This window comes from Neodiprion pinetum, chromosome 2 (assembly GCF_021155775.2).
Source record: "Neodiprion pinetum isolate iyNeoPine1 chromosome 2, iyNeoPine1.2, whole genome shotgun sequence".
Taxonomy (NCBI): domain Eukaryota; kingdom Metazoa; phylum Arthropoda; class Insecta; order Hymenoptera; family Diprionidae; genus Neodiprion; species Neodiprion pinetum.
Window position 1 is genome coordinate 9,090,768 of NC_060233.1, and position 21,637 is coordinate 9,112,404.

General features: G+C 41.4%; 1 protein-coding gene across 1 annotated transcript in view; it reads left to right on the forward strand.

The window, feature by feature from the left end:
* The first annotated feature begins 248 nt into the window (after positions 1–248).
* The window catches only part of mirr (iroquois-class homeodomain protein mirror), a 44,995-nt gene continuing 23,606 nt past the window's right edge, over positions 249–21,637 (forward strand). The window contains exons 1-2 of the mRNA XM_046611462.2: positions 249–1,906; positions 19,654–20,100. Coding sequence (XP_046467418.1) covers positions 1,868–1,906; positions 19,654–20,100 — 486 coding nt within the window. The 5' untranslated portion in view covers positions 249–1,867. The remainder of the gene's footprint in view (positions 1,907–19,653; positions 20,101–21,637) is intronic.

The following is a 21,637-nucleotide window of genomic DNA, read 5'->3' on the forward strand; positions in this document are numbered from 1 at the left end:
ACGAAACTGAACGAAGAGGGAAGAAGATCGGCTCGACTCAGCGCGGCACCAGCTGCATCACCGGCAGCAGCAGCAGCAGCAGCAGCAGCAACAACAACAACAACAGCACCTCGCCGTCGAAGCTGCCGCTCGCTCGCTGAGCTTCGCGTCAGTTCCCGAGACCGCGCGAGGTTCGTCCGACGATAAGAAGAGGAGGATCGGGTGGGGTGGGGCGGGTGGGGTGGCTCGGCGACCCTCGTCCATATTTCACCGTCGCACGTTAGCCAGCGCTAACCGTCGGAGGCTGACGAGTCGGAGTCGCACCGTCGGCTCGAGGCTACCTGCTCGCCACCCGACGACCCATCTACTCCTGCACGCCGCGTCGAGGGACGGGATATATCGCTCGGGACAGCGGAGGTGGCACCGACCCCCCACCACCGGGGGCGAAACGCTGAGGCCCCTCCTACCGGACGAGGAGGAGGGAAAGGCCGAGCGGCCGTTTCGCGCTCTCGCTTTATCGGATTCTCTCGCTCGCTTCGTCGGGGGTGGGGAAAAATCGCCCCCTTTTGAGGAAGAAAAGAACCACGGCGACAACTGCCCTCCGACAGCGCGACCTGGCCACTACCACCGTGACACCACCGCCGCGCACTGTGGGGACGAGAACAAGAACGAGAACGAGAACGAGAAAGAGGAGAGAGAGGAGAGAGCTGAAAGGTGGGCAAGAAGCTCGCTCGCCGCTCGCTCCTGCAGGTTCCACCGCCTCGCCGTAACCTTACGTCGAACGTCACCCGGTGCTCCGGAGTTACGCTACACCGCACTACCTGCCTATCTTGTCCCGAGTCCGGCGACACGCGTGGCGGTAGCACGGGACGCACGGGACGCACGGGACGCTCAGCAGCCGTGCCACCGCTAGGCTCTCTGCGACGGAGAGAAAGAGAGCGAGAGAGAGAGGGAGAGGGAGAGAGAAAGAGAGAGAGAGGAGAGCGCTAGCCACCCAGCCATCCATCGCGGCTCGCACCTCAGCCACCGGTGCAAGCACATCGGTGCCCGCCGCCCTGCTCAACACCAATTCGACTCGGGACTCGCGTTAAAAGTGCCACCCGACTTACGCGCTCCACGAATCATCGCCTCCGGCCAGTTTATCCCCGGCAACGAACCACGCTTGGAGCAGCAGCCAGCCGCCCGGCCCCAACAGCTGGTCTGCACGTCAGTGCTGTTTCCACTGCTGCGAGCGGTCGTCGATTAGGGTGGAGATAAAAAGATCGGTTTCTCGTTGTTTCTTTGTTTATTTTTTTTTCACTGTTTTTTGGTTTTCGTTTTTCTAATCAAGTGCCACCGTGCGTTTGTTACACGCAACGCCTAGCGAAGGGACGGATGCTTTTATCCGAGTTCGTACAGTGATCGACGCAGTGCAGTTTGTACAGTGAACTTCAATGTTTGACACGATGACACAGTTTTTGAGAATTTTATCGTCGCCGATCACGGTTCGGATGTGAATGTTGACAAATTGTACGAGCGGCGAAACTTGGCCGACCACAGATACACGATGACGTATTGACAGTGTCCGTTTTTTGGATCAATCCGAGAGGTGCGTCGCAACCTTGTGCATTTTCGTCAATTCGTCAAAGAGTCTACGTACTTACACGTACATACCTATACATATATTTATATATATATATACGTATACAGAAAACAAAGGTGCAACGTTCTTATTATTACGTATACAAGGTGGAAAAACGGGGGGTTGGTTACCGCAGTGTGTGAAGTGTGATTAATACTCATATATCTATAATCAGTGGACTGTGCAATGACGACCGCGAAGTGAAAAAAGAATGACGCTAGCCTAGCGGAGTTTCACTACTTACGGCCCATAGTCGGCCGACACAACATGTCACAGTTCTCCTTCAGAGGATCACCCAATTTGCAGGTGAGTCATAGTGACTTGGTTATGCACCGCGAGCACGCGTAGTTTCACCATGCATAGGTATGTATGTATACCACCCCCGGCCAATGCGCACGCACGTGACTCACCTTCGGACCCCCGAATGATCGGACCAATTTACAACGGTTCAATCGTAGTCGGGACGATCGTTCCCTCGAGTCGTGAAGCTCGAAGCTCGCGAAAATTTATGAGAAATCGGATAAAGTTTCGTCGGACAAATCTTGATCCGGTCCACTTTCAATTCCTTACGAACGTACCGATCCTAGAAATCGTCCTTCTTCTCCAGGGCTTCGCTGCCAGACAATCTCCAACGCCACGTGATCACACCCACACAAAATATTATGGTGTAGGTGCGAGCGAGATGCAGAATGCATGCTGCGGAGTGCAGGAGGCGCGAAACAAGCCGGAAATTCGATGAACAACGATCGTTATTCGACCTGTCACTCGAGGGTTGACTTTTAGTGAGTTTCGTTTATCCGGCATAATTTTCGAGGAATTTCCACATTTCGTATTATTTAACGGATTATTAATGATCTTTTTTCTAAAAAAAAAAAAAAAAAAAAACAAAAAAAAAACGAACCAATTTTACTGTCAATAGTTGCGAATAAGAATTAGCAGCTTCGGTGTACTTGGTATGATTAGGACAAATTTATTTTACATCGGAGTTGAGGGCAAAAGAATCGAAAGCTAAGTGAAGTTCGTATTCGTGATTTGCTTATCCGGTACACAGTTTTGGGTTCATTTTCTGTTAACCTGAATTCGGCGAATGACGATTATTAAACCGGAAGCTTACGTTGGAATTACCGGGGGTTACATGGACGATAAAAAAAGCTCTGGTCGTCGCTATTACATCGAGATTCGTCCGAAGTGCATTTCTGCGAAAAGCGACGATCGAGGGAAACAGTTTCATCGAATTTGCTTAATGGTAGGCCTAAATTGTAGGAATTCAGTGTCGCACGTGCACGCAATGCGTCGAAGCGCATCTTAAGCACGCTCATGCGATCTTTCAGCCACTCGATTGGCGCATGAGGCTGAAGTTAGTAACGTTAACGTAACCAAATACCAGGAAAAAATGATTATTTCTCAATTTTCAAATCACTTTCAAGGAGTTGGTTTTTCAACATAAGAGTATGTCACTAAATTTTGGAGATTGCTAAGGGTGCGAGTGACGATTTTTCCTAAACATGCGTCGTTGAAGTAACGTTGCTACCTTCATCCTCATTTTGTGAATACTAGACAACTATCTTGTACTCTAGTCTCGTACATTCTGCTACAGTTTGGAACAAACGGACTTCTGTCAGACTTTATTGTGCACCTGCGAATCATTCCAATGTGGGAAGTTTAGGGTGTAACGGTATTGAAAATTTTTCCTTGTTATCTTAAAAATATAATAGCCTGTAGACTTTCTCGTCGTATCTATAGAAAGCTTGTTGTTTATGCAACATGCCCAACATACTTTCCCTGGACGCGACGATATCTAGTCATTAAATGTGTATCATAAATTCACGCTTTTATCATCGAGAGACTCGGTGGTGTCTCGTATTCTGGAGTGTTATAACGAGGAGGAAAAAAAATTCCAACCTCGTAACGCCGCCGTAGTTCTTCACGACAAAGTCTAGGGATCAGGTCATCGGTTTCCAATTGCGACATTTATAATTGATATGCATCATGCTTGCGGCGGTCGAAAAATCTATTCCCACTTTTAGTTCTGACCTATACGGCTCTCCAAGTGTTCTTACAGTCAATTCGTCAGTGTTCCTCCAAATCGCTGTTCTACATACAGTTATTTAAATTCGTCTCACCGACTCCATCTCACGGAAATAATGATTGAGCGACGCCTGATTCGCGTCACCGACGAATTCGGAGATCGGGAAAAGAGAAAAGGACCGATGCTTGTCGGAAATTTCTGTCTAATCAACAACTTGGAAAATCGAGTCATTCCCTATCCTAGAGCTTCAGGAGGGATGGAAAGCGAGCACTGAGAAATTTTTAGTTCCGCTTACCGCTAAGTCTTGAACTATTTTCATTTTTTACCGGAATCGAAAAATATAGTTCCAGGTACAAAATGAAAGTTAGTTTTCTAGCTGTTACCGGAAACTCTAGTATCCGTTGCTATTCTTTCTCATTACGATCACTGTTGCTATATTTTCTTGTAACTGTTGCGGATATTTAATGCTTGTGCGACAATAAATTGACGTTAAAGCCTTGTTTAATTAAAAAAGTAGAGCAAACCTCAGAAACTGAATTTGCGTTGCAATGACCAAAGAAGGATCGACAATAGCGCAAAATGATTAGGCGTACCTCGTGTTTCGTAATCCCAACGATATTCAAACAGTTTTTTTTAACGATACCTCTGTATAACAAATGAAATTTTTCTCAGTGAGGGAAGGAGCGAGTGAGTTATAGTTATGGGTTATACACGCGTTTCAAATTGGACGTGGAGATTACAGTTTATCTGTCATCAGTCCGGCTCGAGATGATATACAGAGATTGCGCCAACGCATCACACGTGCGTGCGTGATGTCGAGCCGAGAGGCTGCAGCAGCGGTGAGTAAGGAACCAGAGCCAACGAACAGCTGGGTTGTTGATGTCGAAAGTTGCATTCGAAGATGAATAATTGAAGCCTGTGCATGCGATGAAAATTTCAGGGTCGTAATAGCGTATCTTAGTCGACGATAAACGGCGTCGATGCCTACAATTACGTTGTTCGTGTAATCTGCAACGCTTCTGCTCCGCACTGGTCGATTCATTTCCAAATAATAGAATCACGCGTTCGTTGTAAAAAAAAAAAAAAAAAAAAAAATCGTGTGGAATTTGCAGTGAATTCTTTATATTACATTGCAATTGAAACGGAGGATACTTCATATTCTGTATACGGATAAATTAATTCGAAAGTTGCAAAATGGTGAACTTTTTCAATGTTTCGTTACGTAAACGTTGCGAACTTCAACCTCGGATAAAATTTGTTCAAATTTATACAACAGACACGCATTACCGGATAGTTACACCGAAACAACTTCAGTCTCAGTTGTAAAAAGTCTTTTTTTCGTGCAAGAGGTTGACAATTCTAGGTCAAAGTCCACTTTCGAAAATCAACTGCGATTCGATTACTCGGCATGTAGGTTAATTACGTAAATAGATTAGGCATTGGTATTTAGACTCTGGATGAAAAGAAATATGACGCAGTTATATGCCAAAAAAATTTATGTGCAATTACTGGAAAATATGCGACATAAATTTATTGTACGTAAAGTCCAATAAAGTCGAGAATTTCGTTTGTAACATTACCAAAGTATAAGTGTGTAGTAAATTCATGCGTTTCTTAATTTCAAAATTTTTCAATGAAAACAATATAAAAGTGAAATAAGTTAATTATTGGTAGACTCTTACATCGATATTAAGTAGTAAATATTCTTTTATTGCTGTATACACACGGTCACATTTGTTTATATACGTATAAATTGTAAAAATATATGAACGTGGTATATAAATGCTTTTTATACCTTTATACTTCTTATTAGCAGAAAAGCATTCCTTCAATTTCCAATATCGTATTTGAAATGGTACAAACAGTATTTGAAAAAGAATGTAAAAACAGATTTTTCAACACCCGCTGTTGAAATTAATCCTCAACTATTTTGCCGGCTCGAATTTGGAAACACCCACGACGATACATGTAACTCTACCGAATTAAGGAGTTATAAAAAGCATCGCTCGTCATCCACTTGGCAATTATAAACCGGACGTATGGATTCTTGACTTTGCGTTAAAAGATATTGGATAAAATTGGAAATAATAAGAAACTGGTGTTTCGTGTATTTTACTTTTTTTCGATTCCGATAATCGTTCACGAAACTCTGTATTTGTACAGAAAGCCGTTTCGAACGGTTGACGAATGTAAATGAGAATCGAAGAAACGTGTCTTACAATAATCGACACTCGCGTTCAAAAAGCGTTGTAGCTCGTACGTACGTTTCTCATAATTTTTTTTTTCGCCCAATTTTTTCCATTTTTCCCCCCCTCGAAATTTTATTTATTTGCCAGAACGACGGCGACTACGGCCGATCAGAGTCGGTCGATCAACAATTTCCTTGTGTGTAATTGAAAGTTAACCCGCGTACGACACTCAAGTACGTACGAGCAGCGTTCTAACACGCATTTTCCATTACCGCAGACGGTACGGGAGACAATTTTGTGTGCGCTTAGTTCCTACCCTGCACATCGGTGTTACACATGCTTGTTGCCCGGGAATTTCTGTAACGCTCGTATCGTCCCCGAGCATGATATTATACGTTATTGCAAGTGTTTCGAAATAGCACCAATTCGGGGAGAGTTTGTGTCCCCGAGTTTACACGCCGCTCTACGAGACTGCCGCAAGCGGTTTAATCGCTTCGCTTTATAACGGTCCAATTAAAAGCCGAGAATCGAATTTTAATCATAACCACGGCGACCGACGCGGGCCTTGATTTTCTCTTCAATTATGTCATTTCTTTCCTCAACGATACGTCGCCTTGTTATTTTTTTATTATTGTCACTGATATACTCTTCGTGTTAAAATTCAATTTCAATTAATAACGGGGTGCAGAGATGTATATTCTCGATTATAACGTCGAGTGTTATATCCCTGATAAAATTTCGCTTGTTGTAAAACGTTTCAAAACAAGCCTTCTCAATATAGAGCAGTTTCGATCTAAAACACAAGATAAAAAAATTTTAAAGAAAAAGAAAAAAAAATTGATAACACATATTAGATATCTACTTCTTGTTTTTTCATGACAGGTATTAGATGTTAACAGGACGTTTTTTTTTCGGTCACAAGAAAACTTGTACTCGCATAATAAATATCCCGGAATTTTTCACGCTTTAAAATTTATCGCAAAAATAATAGACGGTCCGGTAATTTTAGTCGTTTTACAGTTCTTTTTTTTCTTTTTCATTAATTCTGTTTCTTACATGCGACTCGATTGGTTGAGGAGTTTCTTTTACGTTTGAAAATGAACATATACATATAAGCAATTATTTAACCCTCCGTCGGCCAATGTGGTTTTTTTATCGACGTTTCCGGTCAACGTGGGCGAATTTTCCCTGGTCTCTTTTTCCTCCACTTGGGGCTTTTTGTAAATTTTCAAAAAATTCAGGAAATCAGTTTTAGGTTCCTGCTTGGTATTCCAATAGCTCGCGTGACGAAACTTTCTATTTGTTAATTTGTAGAAATTGTTAAACAACGAAAAATTTGGCAAGAGGGTAAAACCGTAGATTTTGATTTATAATAAACCCGTACAAGGATCGAGAGATTAAAACACGTGATGTAAATTTCTCGTGTTTTATTACAGGGTGGCCGCTAGTCATGGAATTCTAACATCCTGGAATAGTCGGGAAAGTGTCAGGGGTATTTGCAGTAATTCAGGGAATCGTTTGCTATACTTTTTTTTCATACAAATACGTCCCAAAATTTATTTTAAGCTTTAGATAAATTAGATCGAATACAATTTTTTATAACCACCGCTGGAAGCTTCTCTTCAAACTTTGAATATTCCTAAATATTACCTTACAAACTAGTATGCGGATCGGCTGGATCGTAAAAAACAAAAAATTATATGGAAAATACGTATATTTTTTTCAATTTGTTATAACCAATTTATTCGAATTGGTTAGTGAAAATTATAAGATTTTTCACTGGAAAGCCGGTAAAATTGAGCACTGAGCAAAATTTCATTTCTTGCAGTAACTGTAAAAATTCACTAAAACAGGTATCGTTAAAAAAAAATGTTTAATATTGTTGGAATGTCGAAAAACGAGGTACGTCTAACCATTTTGCGCTATTGTCGATCCGTTTTTGGTAATTGCAATTCAAAATCAGTTTGTTCGGTCTACTCTACTTTTTTAGTTAAACAAGGCTTTAACGTCAATTTATCGTTGCACAGGCATTAAATTTTTGCAACAATTACAAGAAAGTATAGTAACAGTGATCGTAATGAGAAAGAATAGTAACGGATACTGGACTTTCCGGTAACAGCTAGAAAACTAATTTTCATTTTTTACCTAGAACTATATTTATCGATTGTGGTAAAAACTGAAAATAGTTAAGGACCGAGCGGTAATCGGAACTAAAAATTTCTCTCAGGTAGGGAATTTCGTGACGGAGATTTAGCGGCCACCCTGTCAATACACGCAGCGATCAATTCATTCGGAATTATGAATGGCATATCGCAGTCCGTGGGTTGCGGAATGCGCGAACCTAGTCGTCTAAAGTGGTTTGGTGTCATTGTGTGGGTTCCTGCAACAACTTACACGCTCAACTACCAACGAGCCGCTGATAGTATTTAGCAATTTGCAATTGCGCAGGCTACGCATGCAGTGAGACGTTACACGCACACATTCGCACTATTCGCACAGCGTTACGTTATCGCGGAGGGAGTGCGAAGAAATCCGCGAAGGCGGTCGCTGAGTCGGCTGCGCTGAGTCAGATCCGCTGGCGCGAAAATACGTGCGTGCCTGCGTGAAACGCGCTGCGCTTTATACGTGACCGACGTGACGCGCCTTCTGACCCAAAAGGGTCGTCGAATTTGGCGCGAAAATTAACCACGGATTGCTGATTTACAGCGCACTTGTGTAATGGAAGTTCGAACATGGTATTCTCATCGTGTTCGAGTTGGTAACGTTATCGTAACGATTTAAGATGAGGAAAAAGCGTGATTTCGCAATTTTGGAACTTTTTTAAATTCAGTAAATCGTAATAGAATGAAATTTACTAATTTTTCGCTGTCTTACAATTAGTTTCTTCAAAATCATTATAAAAATAGGAAAATAGTGATATTTTTCTCAACCTTTCGTTACGATAACATTACTAACTTCGATTTTGTATATTCTCAAGCCTGCTACACTAACTATAGCTTCTCTATTTGAATTGTACGGAACATCCATAATCGATTTAGATTGAAAAATTTTATTCACTGTCTGTTTTATGGTGCAAAATTTACGGAAATTTTGACGGGAATTTTAGCGTGGAATGTATTCCAAAGTTCTTTTTATTCCTGTATCGAATTGCCATGGATTTTTGTTCCATCGAAGAAAGGATTTGTATAATTTATCGAATCAATGAAAAGCTAACGTATTAGTCATGTTGTCGAATTAACAGTTCTGTTTTTACTGAAACATGGCATGTGAAATACTCCGTTGAAAAACATACCGCAGTAACATCACGATAAAAAAAAAGTGGCGATGAAAATATAAAAAAATTAGAAAATAAAAACGGTTCATTCATAACAATTATAGGTAAGTTGGGAATTTTCAGCAGCGCTGTAAAATCTGGTTTCTAGAATTTCAACTTCGTCGTCAAGACTGACGATTCTTATATCTTGGTCTTCTATGCTTTACTTTTCACGTTTTGAAATCTTGTATAACTGATTGTGAAATACATTTTCGTTTTTGAACATTCGATATCGTCATTCTTCTGCATTTTTACTCCCTCGCGGTTTGTTGTTTGTATATTTCTCATGCATCAAAACAATGGAAAAATATGTACACCCCCGTCAAAGTTTGCTTTCGTAATTTTGAGAGAAATAATAAGGATTTTATACTTCTGATAGCACAACTGGGATTTCCCTGGAATTTTGTATATGCCATTATTATAGGTGCAGCAATACTAAATAGAGGAAAATTATTATTTGTCGAAGAAGTTTGATTTTCCAGCCAGGAGAATGCTACTTCTGAATTCAAGATAATTTATGATTTTATTCGTTTAGCTGATAAAAAAACCGGAACAAATATTTTGCATATTCTTGTCATTAACCTGAATTGCAATTGTATATATTATATTTCAAAATTTTAAAAAATCAATGGTTTTAATTATTCAGCTGATAAAAATCATAAATTTTCTTTCTCTTAAAATTTGAAATAGCACTCTCCTGGCTGCAAAAGCAAAGTTCTTCATTGGATTGAAGTTAGTAACGATACTGTAACGAAATATTGAAACTAGAATCATTGTTTTAAACGTTTAGAACGACTTTGAAGGAGTTTAATTTCCAAAATTTGAATAGATTACTCAATTCGAGACGATCCTACAGTTTCAAAACAATGATTTTTCCTAAAATCGAATCGTTAATTCAACGTTACGAACTTCACTCTCTTAATTTTTCGACAAATAATATTAATTTTCCTTCCTTCCTCCTGTTTAGTATCGCTAAACCTACGATAATCACGTAAACAATTCCCGGTCCCAAAATCAGAGTAGACTAGTGTTATTCTTAATCCTGCACGCGGCGTTTGCCGCCTTGAGGGGAAAACGGAGTTAGTGCATAAGCCACATGTGCGAAATGTAACAATGTTATAAATGTATCATCGTCTTCTGCACGCGCTGCAGGCGGTCCGGGGCCGCAGTACCGAGATTTCTTGCCTGTTTGTTGACGGTTGCGCGACTCCGAGCCGCACGGAGGACTTCCGGCACTCCAATTTCATCCTGCAAGCTCCCTTCGGGCCCCCGTTCCGTGCTGCTCAGCGACTGCTTGCGGGTCGAAAGCCAAGAGCCAAGCGCTGCGCGGTCAGCGTGGTGCGTATCAGAGGAGAATCCCAGCTCTCGACGTGCGAGTGGTCGAACCTTCTTGAGACGTATGTTATACACACATGTGCGCGCATATTTTCTTCCTTTTTTTTTAACATTTTTTATCCCTCTTTTTTCTTCTTTGTCTTCGTTCCACTATCTTGGACAAGTCCGCCGGCTGGCTCTTGAACCGGCAAAAAACGAGGAATCGCTTTTGAGTCAAGGGCCTGGCTATTAGTCCGCGGTGAACTGACAATCAGCTAAGCCTTTCCAATATCTTTGGTTCAATGCTTGGATCGACTCGTTTCGACGAATTCGATCATTCTTTTTATATCCAAATTTCAACCGCCAGGAGCGCACGGTAGAATAGAAGAACCTGAGCCAAGTGTCGTGACCTGAATGAAAAAATAGTTAGGCCAAGGTCCGGCGGACAAGTTAGACACATTTGTGTACGAAGATATCCTCTCTAAATAGCCACGTAATGAAGAAACGTAAGAGCCATTTACTAATTAATAAATATTATTCGTTGTGATATGAATTCCTCGGACATTTTGTTTGGGTCAGACGGGCAAGTTAACCTCTTAAACATACCGCACGAGAATATATCGGCTAAAAAGTGGATCTCACCAAATGGTCGATCCAAAATGGCGGACGACAGAAATGTGAAATCGGAACTCTCGGCAGCGAAATTGCGTCAGACAGCTAAACTCTAAGCTCGGACGAATTCGGCGAATTCTGTCTAAAAATTCGCAAGTGACGCTAAAACGTAACGTGAGAAGGAAAAAGAAGCGGGCAGCTACGTGCTACGCATTGATATAAATGCAGACGTACCAACGTGTCGGGGTCCGGTAGCCGTTGAGCGTAAACACGTCTTTATACCCGTGCGCCAAATGCTAAAACGTTGCGCACACTGCGCACAGTCATTGGACATGCGACACATTGAACGATGCAACAATGAAGATAGGCGTAGGTACCTACGCGTTGCTCTCGGATTTCAATCCATACCGGATATGACTTTGTACTAACTGCTGATAAAAACCTGCAGTCGCTCCACCTTGTTCTTCTCTCTTATTCTTCGCTGATGAATACTACTCCCGTATAAATTATACTCGGAAATAGTCGTATCAAATGTTTCAGAGCTGCTGCACTTTGCGTTCTACCGTCATTCAAGCCGTTGTAATTATCCTCATTGTACAAGGATTGTTCACCTTCTTATTCTCTGCTCGCGTGCGTTGAAAGCTTAATTTTTATAGGAAAGTCAACGCAAAGTGAATGAAAACTATTTTATATAACCTGTCGTTATTTTGCCGGTAAATGCAAAATCGTAGTTTTATGTGCATTATATACTTGTAATATAGGTGTGTTTGTTACGTCGATGAGAATTTACTTTACGGAGAAAGTATAATAAACATTTCTTTAACCTTATCAAAGTCGTCAAACTTAAACTGTACACGTATAAAATAGAAGAAACCCGGTAAATTTTACACATCGTGTTAGAATATGAGGTTGAAGTTCGTAAGGTTAATGTAACGATGCTATTTCAGGAAAACTCGTTGATTTATTGTTTGAAATTATATGAAATTGACGTGCTCATATTTTGTAACGCAAACTTTCTCCGTCATTTTATAGTTTCCAAAATAGTTCATTTTTCAGTTCAATGCTTCTGTCACGCGCGATAACGTTATTAACTTCAACTTCGTGATGAAATGGATCTCATAAGTTATTTCGTGAATGATAATGAATAATTATGACCAGAAGTAGTTGAAAACGCGCAGCAATGAGCAGAGAATAAAAAACTCGAAGCCGCGGTGGCACTTACGCGATTAGTTGGTCAAACAAAAACCTTAAAATATCTCCTAAAATTGATGATCCAGCTTACCGTAAGCGGCTCTCCGTATACTTCGAAACTCGTTTTCTATTCAGAAGTTTTTACGGGAAATCGGTGAGTGGCGTCGCTTCCTCTGAGGTCCCAAAAGAGGAAGAGAAAGAGAGAGAGAGAGAGTAGAGAGAGAAAGATAGAGAAAGAGTCAGGGAGCCGAAGCTCGGCGAAAAGCACAACGAATCTAGGGGGTCCATCAATCTGGCCTCGAGTAAATATTGACTCGGTCGGTACGGTAACCGGGTGGCTCACCCTGGTGTATCATTGGTGGTGATGGTGGTGGGGTGATGAGGCCCACCGCATCGGGGCCTCACTCACACTCTGCGCGCGCTTCGTGCGTGTGCATAATTCCCGAAGAAGGATCGATCGGGCCCCACTTGGTTCCGGGCCCGGGACACGCGTGACAAATGCCTCGAGGGCAAACACCGCTTATTCTTCCGTCTGTGTGCACAGATGACCCTGCGCGAACGGGGCCCAGGGCCCATTTCGCGGGATTATTAATCGATGTTGATGTTAGCGTAACGCTGGTTATAATGCCCCGTGTGTGACACCCGTTTCGGTACAGAATTTAGTTTGTCTACATGTGTATACTCGGGATGTTGGAGAAGAGAAAAAAAAGAAACGTTCCTTCTCAGCCTTCGGGGTGGAATTATTCAACGCTTTACCGGTTGTTCGTTTATTTGACAACGGAAATGCTCGGATTTTCCAAATGTCATGCATGCTTTACGCGGTATATAAATGCAACTGGAAAACATGATTGATCGACTATTGTGGGATTTTTATACCTCGATCTCATTCTCGAACCAATATTTTTTGCCCCTCTGCGTTTTCGGTTCTTCGCTAAAATCTGATCGCTGTCTGTTTTAACCTAGAACAAAACATCGTGAGAGATAAAATCTTTATCGAACTCTGTACATTACTTTTCGGTAGGTGTTAATGAAGGAATATTATAACACATTATGCAAATGATATTTATCACACCTGCGTGCCGGTATTGGAAAATATTATGCAACAATATTCAGAGACGGAAATGGGTGACAAAAAATGGAAGTGAAATAAACGTAAAGCTGTGGAAATAAGTTTCTCTGCAGTGGCCGGCTTCGTGAACTTCCCAGCAGCTGTTTTTCTAGAGACACAAGTTTTCAACGATCTGGCTTTTAACAGCTTGCTCTAAATCCTTAAATCGGCGTTGGAGGTTCTTAGATCCATGTGATAGTTTGGGTCAGGTTAGATCAGGTTAGGTCAGACTGCGGTGGGCATCGGCAATGGTGGGTATAAATTTCGGTTGTCTGTTTTAGTCGAGGTTTTAGCTGATTCATCTACCGGGTGATTCGTACTAAACGGAAATGTTTTGACGGCTCCATAAGATCTAATATTAATTAAATATCGTTCGCAAAGACTGAATTGAACTAAATTAACAAACGATTGAACAAAATAACCTGCGCTAAGAGTGATTATAATTTTTTTTTAATACTTAATTAAACCACCTTCTAAAAACAACTTCGACGTTTCAACTCTCCGTTTATCGTGTATATTCGACAAAAAGAAAAAAAAAAAGCTTCGATTAATTATCCAAAGATAACTCTAAGTTACTCAGATTCCCAGTATGGAATTCTCAGATACGAAAAATGTTTCCGTTGTAGCTAAATCACCCTGTATATCAGCCGTTGAAAGAAGCACTCCTCAGAGTGACCAGGACGAGGCGAGGCTCATTTGCTAAAGATCACCGGTTGATATCGGTCCTCGGAAATAACTGAAATAGGTATGGGCATAGGTAACACGCTAAAGGTGAGCCGCATCACGCAGTTTCTACATACATACATATATATACACACAGGCACACATATGTCGTTGTAATATGTTCGAGTCCGTTGCTCGTTTCACGTTATTCCAATATAAGTAGCTGCAGGCGATGACAGCAGCTGCACCAGTGACATTTCCAAGTTCATTATACGTACACGGTACCTCTACATCTACAGAAAATGAAGAAGAAGAAGAAGAAGAAGAAGAAATTCGTTGCGTTGCGAGCAAAGTCACGTAAATGTACGCGGTCTGATCAGATTATATACAGCCGAGGCAAGGAGCAATTAGTAGCAGCCTGTGCAAGAATGAGATGATTGAAAACAAAAAAAAAAAAATAAATAAATGAATGATTTAAAAGAAGAAGAAGAAAAGATGTAGCTGATGTAAAAAATGGCGGCTAATATTAGCGTCGATTATACGTCGCCGCACTACGACTCGCGCCGTATACACGCTCATTACAATAATTATTGCTTTTCTTACTTAGCTGGTGGCTAATGCGATCGCATAGGTGTAACTCGGCGCGCTGCGTGACGTAGCCGCGTCGGGCCTTATCTCCGGCAGCGCTACCTCGCGGCCCGCCGCTAAAGCTCCCGTCTCTCGCCTTCACGCTGCAGCGTGCACGCGTGCACGTACAAGGCCCGGGTTAACGCTCGGCGATTGTGTGTAGTAATCGCCACACAGTTACAGATATCCCACAGAGAGTGGGGATAGAATGATATTCCGCGCGTTATACGTGCGAGACGGACGAGCTTATAATCCGGCCGACTAACTCGAGTCACCGCGTATAGCTGCTGCAGAGAATCACGGGAGATCTCTTATGCGTCTCTACTATTCTTGTACGTGTACGTGTATGGACGCTTGATTATATATATACCTGTGACATTATACGGTATGCGCATACATTACAAAACTCGCGATAAAGAGAAACCCGTTAAGCCTATTAATTTTATTTTAGTTTTTATGGATACAACATGTGTAGGTACGTATAAAGCGACGCCTGATACCTATTCGCTGTTTTCGCAATGCTGAATGGAGTATTAGCGATGATTATGAACTCGATCGTCATTTTTTAACCGCGATTACATTTCTGTCACTGAAAGCAGCGATCAATTTAATGAATTCTATTTCTTAACCGAAACCAATATACATCGTCAAGGTGATGATCGCTGTCGGACAATAAAAAGCTTCTTCGAAATGGACCGAGGAAAAAGAAATACGAAAACGGAGCGATGATGGACGGAACAAGAAAAAAACGCCTCGGATCATGCTGCGGTAATCGAACGTATCCATCTCTTGTAGAGTCGCGGGGAGAATTGATGTGTAATCTATGTACAGTATTTACGGACGATTTTTATACGTCCGTATCGATACGAAAATATTGAGGTCTGTATAATGACAAGTTGAGATGTAGATAAATGCTTTTAGGCACGCCGCACGATTTTAGACGCTAATTGTCCCGGCGTTGATTCAACGCAGACCCCTGGTTTTTTTTTTACTCGAAGATATTCTGAGGATGTTGAATTTCGAAGAGCCGATACGATCATCTTCGGTTACAAGTGCTGTGCCCGATGACTGTTCATCTAGATTCTATAACTTATCGTTAGTCTCGTGAATTATTAGCGTCGTTTTTTCACTCCAAGCGACTACAGTCTTCACCCAGCAATGCTAATCATTTCCATTCAATTCAATCAACTTCCTGCGTACAAGTAATTCACAAGCTAATGCGACGTTGTGTCCGTCGATTGTCAACAGCCGTCTCAACACGATTGGAAATCACTAAATAGCTACTCGATTTCCTGCGAGTCAATGGCCCACCAAAGTTCAATCTTTTTATCACCACCATGAGCATGTCAATAAAGTTCTGGTTATGAGACTGGAACCTGTGCCGGCTGTAATTAAAGAGCTACGCAATCTGAATTACTGAACTCATTAAACGGTGTAAATGAGTAACTGGGAATTGAGGAAAAAAAAAAAAACAGTATCAGCAATAAACCAAAAAAACATTAGACCTTTGAAACTGTGTTATCACCGCCATTGCAGGGTTGTTAGAAGGTGGATGTCCCATGGAATCGAGGACATGATGTGCTTGCTTCTTTGTCAGGGGTCTCTGAATTTCGAAGCTAAAACGAGGGGCTCGGTTCGTCCGACAGTTGGTCCTCGAATTTTGCAGTAAGCAAGAACCAACAGCTAGTGACACGCATTAACGCGGCGGAACTATAACGCGAACACACTATGAACGAGGGACGAGAATCTGGTCCTGTGTGTGCACAAGCAGCGGACAATACGTTCGGGGGAAACACAAACGAGCGAATGTGGATGGATGGATGGATGGATAGATGGATGTGGATGGATGGATTGTCTTCCCGGTGTCCCATGGAAGAGGGCGTTCCGCGGGGTTGATCGGGGTTTGTTTAGGCCGTAGGCGAAAGGCACTCAAGCTGCTAATCTATTTATCCCTAGTGTTTGATATGGAATTAATGAGACCAGGTATTATATTTGCCTGGGTTTAAGGTTATGTGTTGGGTTAGGTTTACCGACGCTCGTTCACCCCATTGGGGAGGGAGGGGGTCCGACTTTGGTTCTTCCTGACAGTTGCCAGGGCCTGTCACCTCGACGCTCCGGAACCACTGTGGGCCTGCAGCGTGCAGCTTTTACAAAAGCAGCTGCATTTCGTTCGCGCGTCCTGCACACCGCAGCCTTCTTTCTTGGACGCAACGCTCGAACTTCACTCCCATGAAGCCCCATTATCCGTCCGATCACTCTTCACGTTTTACTGCATAGATCTACAAGCCGAGACGAAAAGATGCTCCCGCGGGATTTTGGGACCAACGCGTAACTCGTAAGGCAAACGGCATTCGTTCTTTCGTTAAAGCTCTTTTTCGAACTGTAGAATTGTAGAGTAATAGCCTAAACTGGAGGCGATCCATCTGTTTGACAAATCTTGCAGAAACTTCTAAAAATTCATTCGTGTTCATGATTGAAACTTGCGATTAGTTCCGTTTCTTGTCTCGATAATTTTTGTCTATCGAATTTCTACGATTCTCAGACATTTCTTCCATTCCGCATTATCTGGTTTCAGTTTTCCTGACTCACAAATTTATACATTTCGTAATACCGTGATGAATTTTCGGAGTTTGGATTAGTCTACAAAAAGAATAAGCAATCGTTTTGAAAACCTTTGATGAACAACGAAAAAACACGTTCGGTGACTTAACGACGAGTTTCGATATGAGTTCACTAATATTAGACTTGGTTTAAAAGAGTGTCAAGACTTTTCTTGGAATCGAACGTTATTTCTTATCCTCCTTGTTACGCACGAAAGGAAATAATAACTTCAACACATACATATTCTAAAGAAACACGTTCTCAGTACGTGCAGAAAAAATAAGCGGCGAAAGCTTTCAGATATTTTCAACTAAAAAACTCATCGTCAAATTTTCACGTGTAAACTTTTATCGTTGGATTCTGTCCACAGCGCTTTTTAAATGCAAAACGCAAATTTGGTATCGAGAAAATTCAACAAACCGAGTGTAGATAAATAATATGTTGTCGATTACGACCGAGTGCCAGGCTTCTTCCTGTCTCCGAATCGTGACTGACCGAGCATCGGATTAAATTAGTATCTCAGCGATATAACAAGCCGGCACATCTCAAGGCGCGTCAGTTGCACGAATATACACACGTATTTATAATATTATATCAGCTCTCGACACGGCATTACGCCATTTTCGACAAGATGCTAAATTATAGCCAATTATATCCCCGTCTTAAATGGATCCTTAACCGTTAATTATTACCCTCTCTAATTCGATCTCAGGCCCGGATGTAACAGTTTGATTTTAATTTCACTATTCCCAAGTAATGCCGTGGCGGATTATTATCTGCCATGAATTCGGATTCGCAGTCAGCGATCAATGAACGGTTCTTCACCGGTCTCGGTGATCATCCGGTCGACATAGATTATCCGAGTCACTTCCTCGATCCTTTCCGTTAATGTTTCCTGGCAGCTCGAGATACTTTCGTAATAAATTTTCGGCTGAAAGTTGTTTTTGCTGAATCAAAGAGGTAAAAACTTCACCGGTATTATACCGTAAAGAAACTGCAATGAAGAAGGATTATCACGTACGCACAAATTTATTTCTCAATGTCTTTTGATCTCGCATTTATAACGTTTGCTAGCTCTTACAGGTTATGTACTCACTAAATAAAATTTTTACGAAGCCTTGCGGAAAGCTCGATTGAACTTCTTTCTTCAATTTCAGAGTAATTTTGTCACGAAGCCCGGAATTCTGAAAAACTTGAAACAGTCGTCGGGTTGAAATTATTAACATTTATAACATAACGAAATATTGAAGTATACAATTACTTCTAAGAATGCTTGCGTTTGCAAATTATAAATATATTCCTCGCTTCGCTTATATTATACAAATTACTGAAACAATTCAAACAATACCGAACGAAGTCACGGAATAACTACACTATGACATTTAAAAATTCAACTTGATATTTGCTTTTACCACATCTTATTCGTGAATTTCAATTTCAAATTAGTCATCTGAGAATTTTAAATTTCGAGACGCGTATTTGTTGGGTCCATGCTGTAATAAGTGTAAATTTTGTTTAAAAATAAAACTAAATTTCATTCGAAGCGTTATTCCATCAGCGGAATGTTAAATCGATAACTTTTGATTGTCTATATGTATATTTCGTGACGTCACAAGCGGGGAAATTTCTTCGTTAAAGTGTGCAAAAACGGGGATACGAATCTGACTGAAAATTTTTAAATCGTAGCTTGAATAAGAGTGTCCGATCCTAATTCACATCAGTAATTGCTGACGGAGATCGCCGATAACGTTTATTACGAATAATGATGAATAAATAAAATCACCTCACATCAAACATGGACGATTGGTGTATTCGTCTCTTCTAAAATTTCAAAATTTATTTCATTTCCGACAGGGAATCAGAGACGTATAAAAGCACACGCGTAATCCAGGAAAACCTTATTCCATCAGTTAGCTTTCCGTAAACATGCCAGTTCACGATGTCCGATTTCCTCTTACGTCAATTGTTCGGCACAACGTGACACCGAGTGATTTTATTGTCCTATTTCGTTAGATCCGACCAAAAAAATCACTTGGCGTGCACGATAAGTCTGTCATTGAGTTAAACGTTGAAAGTCCAGGAGCACCGTGGTGCTTATGACGTCAGAAAATATATTGTGACCGTCACTTTGCACCGTCATTTGGTGAAACCAAATCAAACTAATTCAACCAGGCTGACAGCTGACCGTTAACCGTATTTTTAGCAGAACACGTATATATTACTGATTTCTGTTTAATCAATTTACGTGCAGACAGGAGTAATTTAAAATCCCAAGAATTAACAGTATTTCCTCCATTAAAATGATAAACTTGGGTTATGCGGTGATAAAATGGACATTTTCCAATATTTTTTTAATCGAGATTTGACGATTCCGCGTTGACGGCAGTTTGTGTTTTTCCGTTTCAGTGCCCTGTGACAGCCACACCCTCGCTATCCTCGACTTCCCCGTCGCCGGCATCCGCGCCGGTCCTGAGCGGGGGCAGCGTATCTTCGTTGGGGAGTGCGGTAGGTAATTCGTCGTTGCAAACCAGGATGGCGGTGACGAGTGCGGTGGTCCGTCCACCCGGGAGTCCGACCGCCTCCGTCAGTCCGTCTCACGCGCCACCTTCCGCCGGCGGAAGATGCTGCGATACCGGAAGGCCGATATTCACCGACCCCTTGACCGGGCAGACCGTTTGTTCCTGCCAGTACGACCTCCTCGGCGGTTACCAGCGACTCGGCGCCCTTCCGACCGCCGCCCTTTCCATGTACAGCGCCCCCTATGCCGCAGCCGCCGCCGCAGCCGCCTCCGAAGGTATGGCGGCATACTTCCCCGGACTCGGTGCTGACCAGGCGCCGTTCTACACCCCCACGGTGAGTAAAAGTCTGCTACTTTGTTCCCCGATTCGTAAAAGATCACCGGTAGACTCGAATTTTGAGTCTCGGTTCCAGATGTCAAATTTTCAATATTTTTATTTATTTTTCATTTCACGTAATCAAGAAAAGAAAGAACAGTTTCATCGGACAGACTTTCCTTTTGCAGAAACGAGAACAATATTACGGATTTTAAGAACGGTTTCTTACCTATTTGCTCAAACGTTTATGGTGAATCAATTAAACAAACTTCAATTTCGCATTTAGATCATTTTTATTCAAAAATAATAATTAATCACAAGTCAAGAGAAATAACTTTCTGTTTTTTTTTTGAACTTGTGACCTTTGTGCAAACAGTACGTTGCGGTAGAAATGGCAGCAATTATGCGGTAATATCTGCAAATACATTGCTCGAAGTTTGATTACTGATTTCTACATTCTAGTTAAATTTCTTTTATAGATTTGACTCAAAAATGATCTTCGGACAGTAGTTATCACAGTTGATGCGAAACTATAGTCATTTTTTTTCCTGTGTACAAGTTTAAGGGAAAGTCATTATAAATTTGTTTTTTTCTTTGTCTGTCATACGCGAAATGTTCGTTGTAATAAAAAAAACATGACACCGCAAGCATAGTTCAAATTAACGGTACCGTCAAATTCATCAATAATCAATTTTTCACGAAGCATAGGGAAAAAATTGTCAATGCGAGGAAGGGTTTCAACTATTCACGAAATTCGTTTTATCTCATCGGTCATCAGAAATAGTACGTATATAAAATTGAACAAAGTACTGTTTTTCAGCAAAACAGTTTCGATTCAATCGTTGGCTCGATTTCAATTTTTCGGGAATTGGTTTGGCTGCAGTTTACTGTGCCGGAAAATTGACTTTTCAGAAGCGTTCATGCGAGCAAAGGAAGTTTTGTATAAAAGTACCTGGTGGTAGGAATATTTTAATATCGTCAATTGAACAATTTGATACAGCGCGAGTAATACAAGATCGATTTAATTTACACGGTGTTTTTTTTTTTTCTTTCTTCCTTTGATTACTCCTCAACTAAATTGAATTTCCAAAAGCTAGAGTCACATTGATCTCTTTCACCAACTACATGTGAAAATTCTATCGTAATTGATTTTCTTTGCATTATTCTCATTTGCTAGTCATTTTTTTTTTTTTTTTCGATTAGGATTAATTTTTGCTTAACAACAAGGATTCGGGAATTGAATGTATCAGGGCACCCAATGTTTTGCCATGTGTCAAGACGCGTTGTGTGGTCCGATAACCTCGGCTGTATAATGCAGAACCACAGGAATGGGGCCCATATTTCACAGTTCTAATCGCAATTCGCGTACTCGTTCGTCGCTGATCTTCACGGTGGCCGTTATCTTATTACCAGCATCACATAATACGTATAAACTGTCGGTGAATAAAGATTGTCGAGGAGAATTACTGTAACCGATGATACTCGTTAATCGGCGCTTATTTTTATAGTAAATATACTATTATTACACTATATCGCTTTGTTTTATGTGCAAAAGT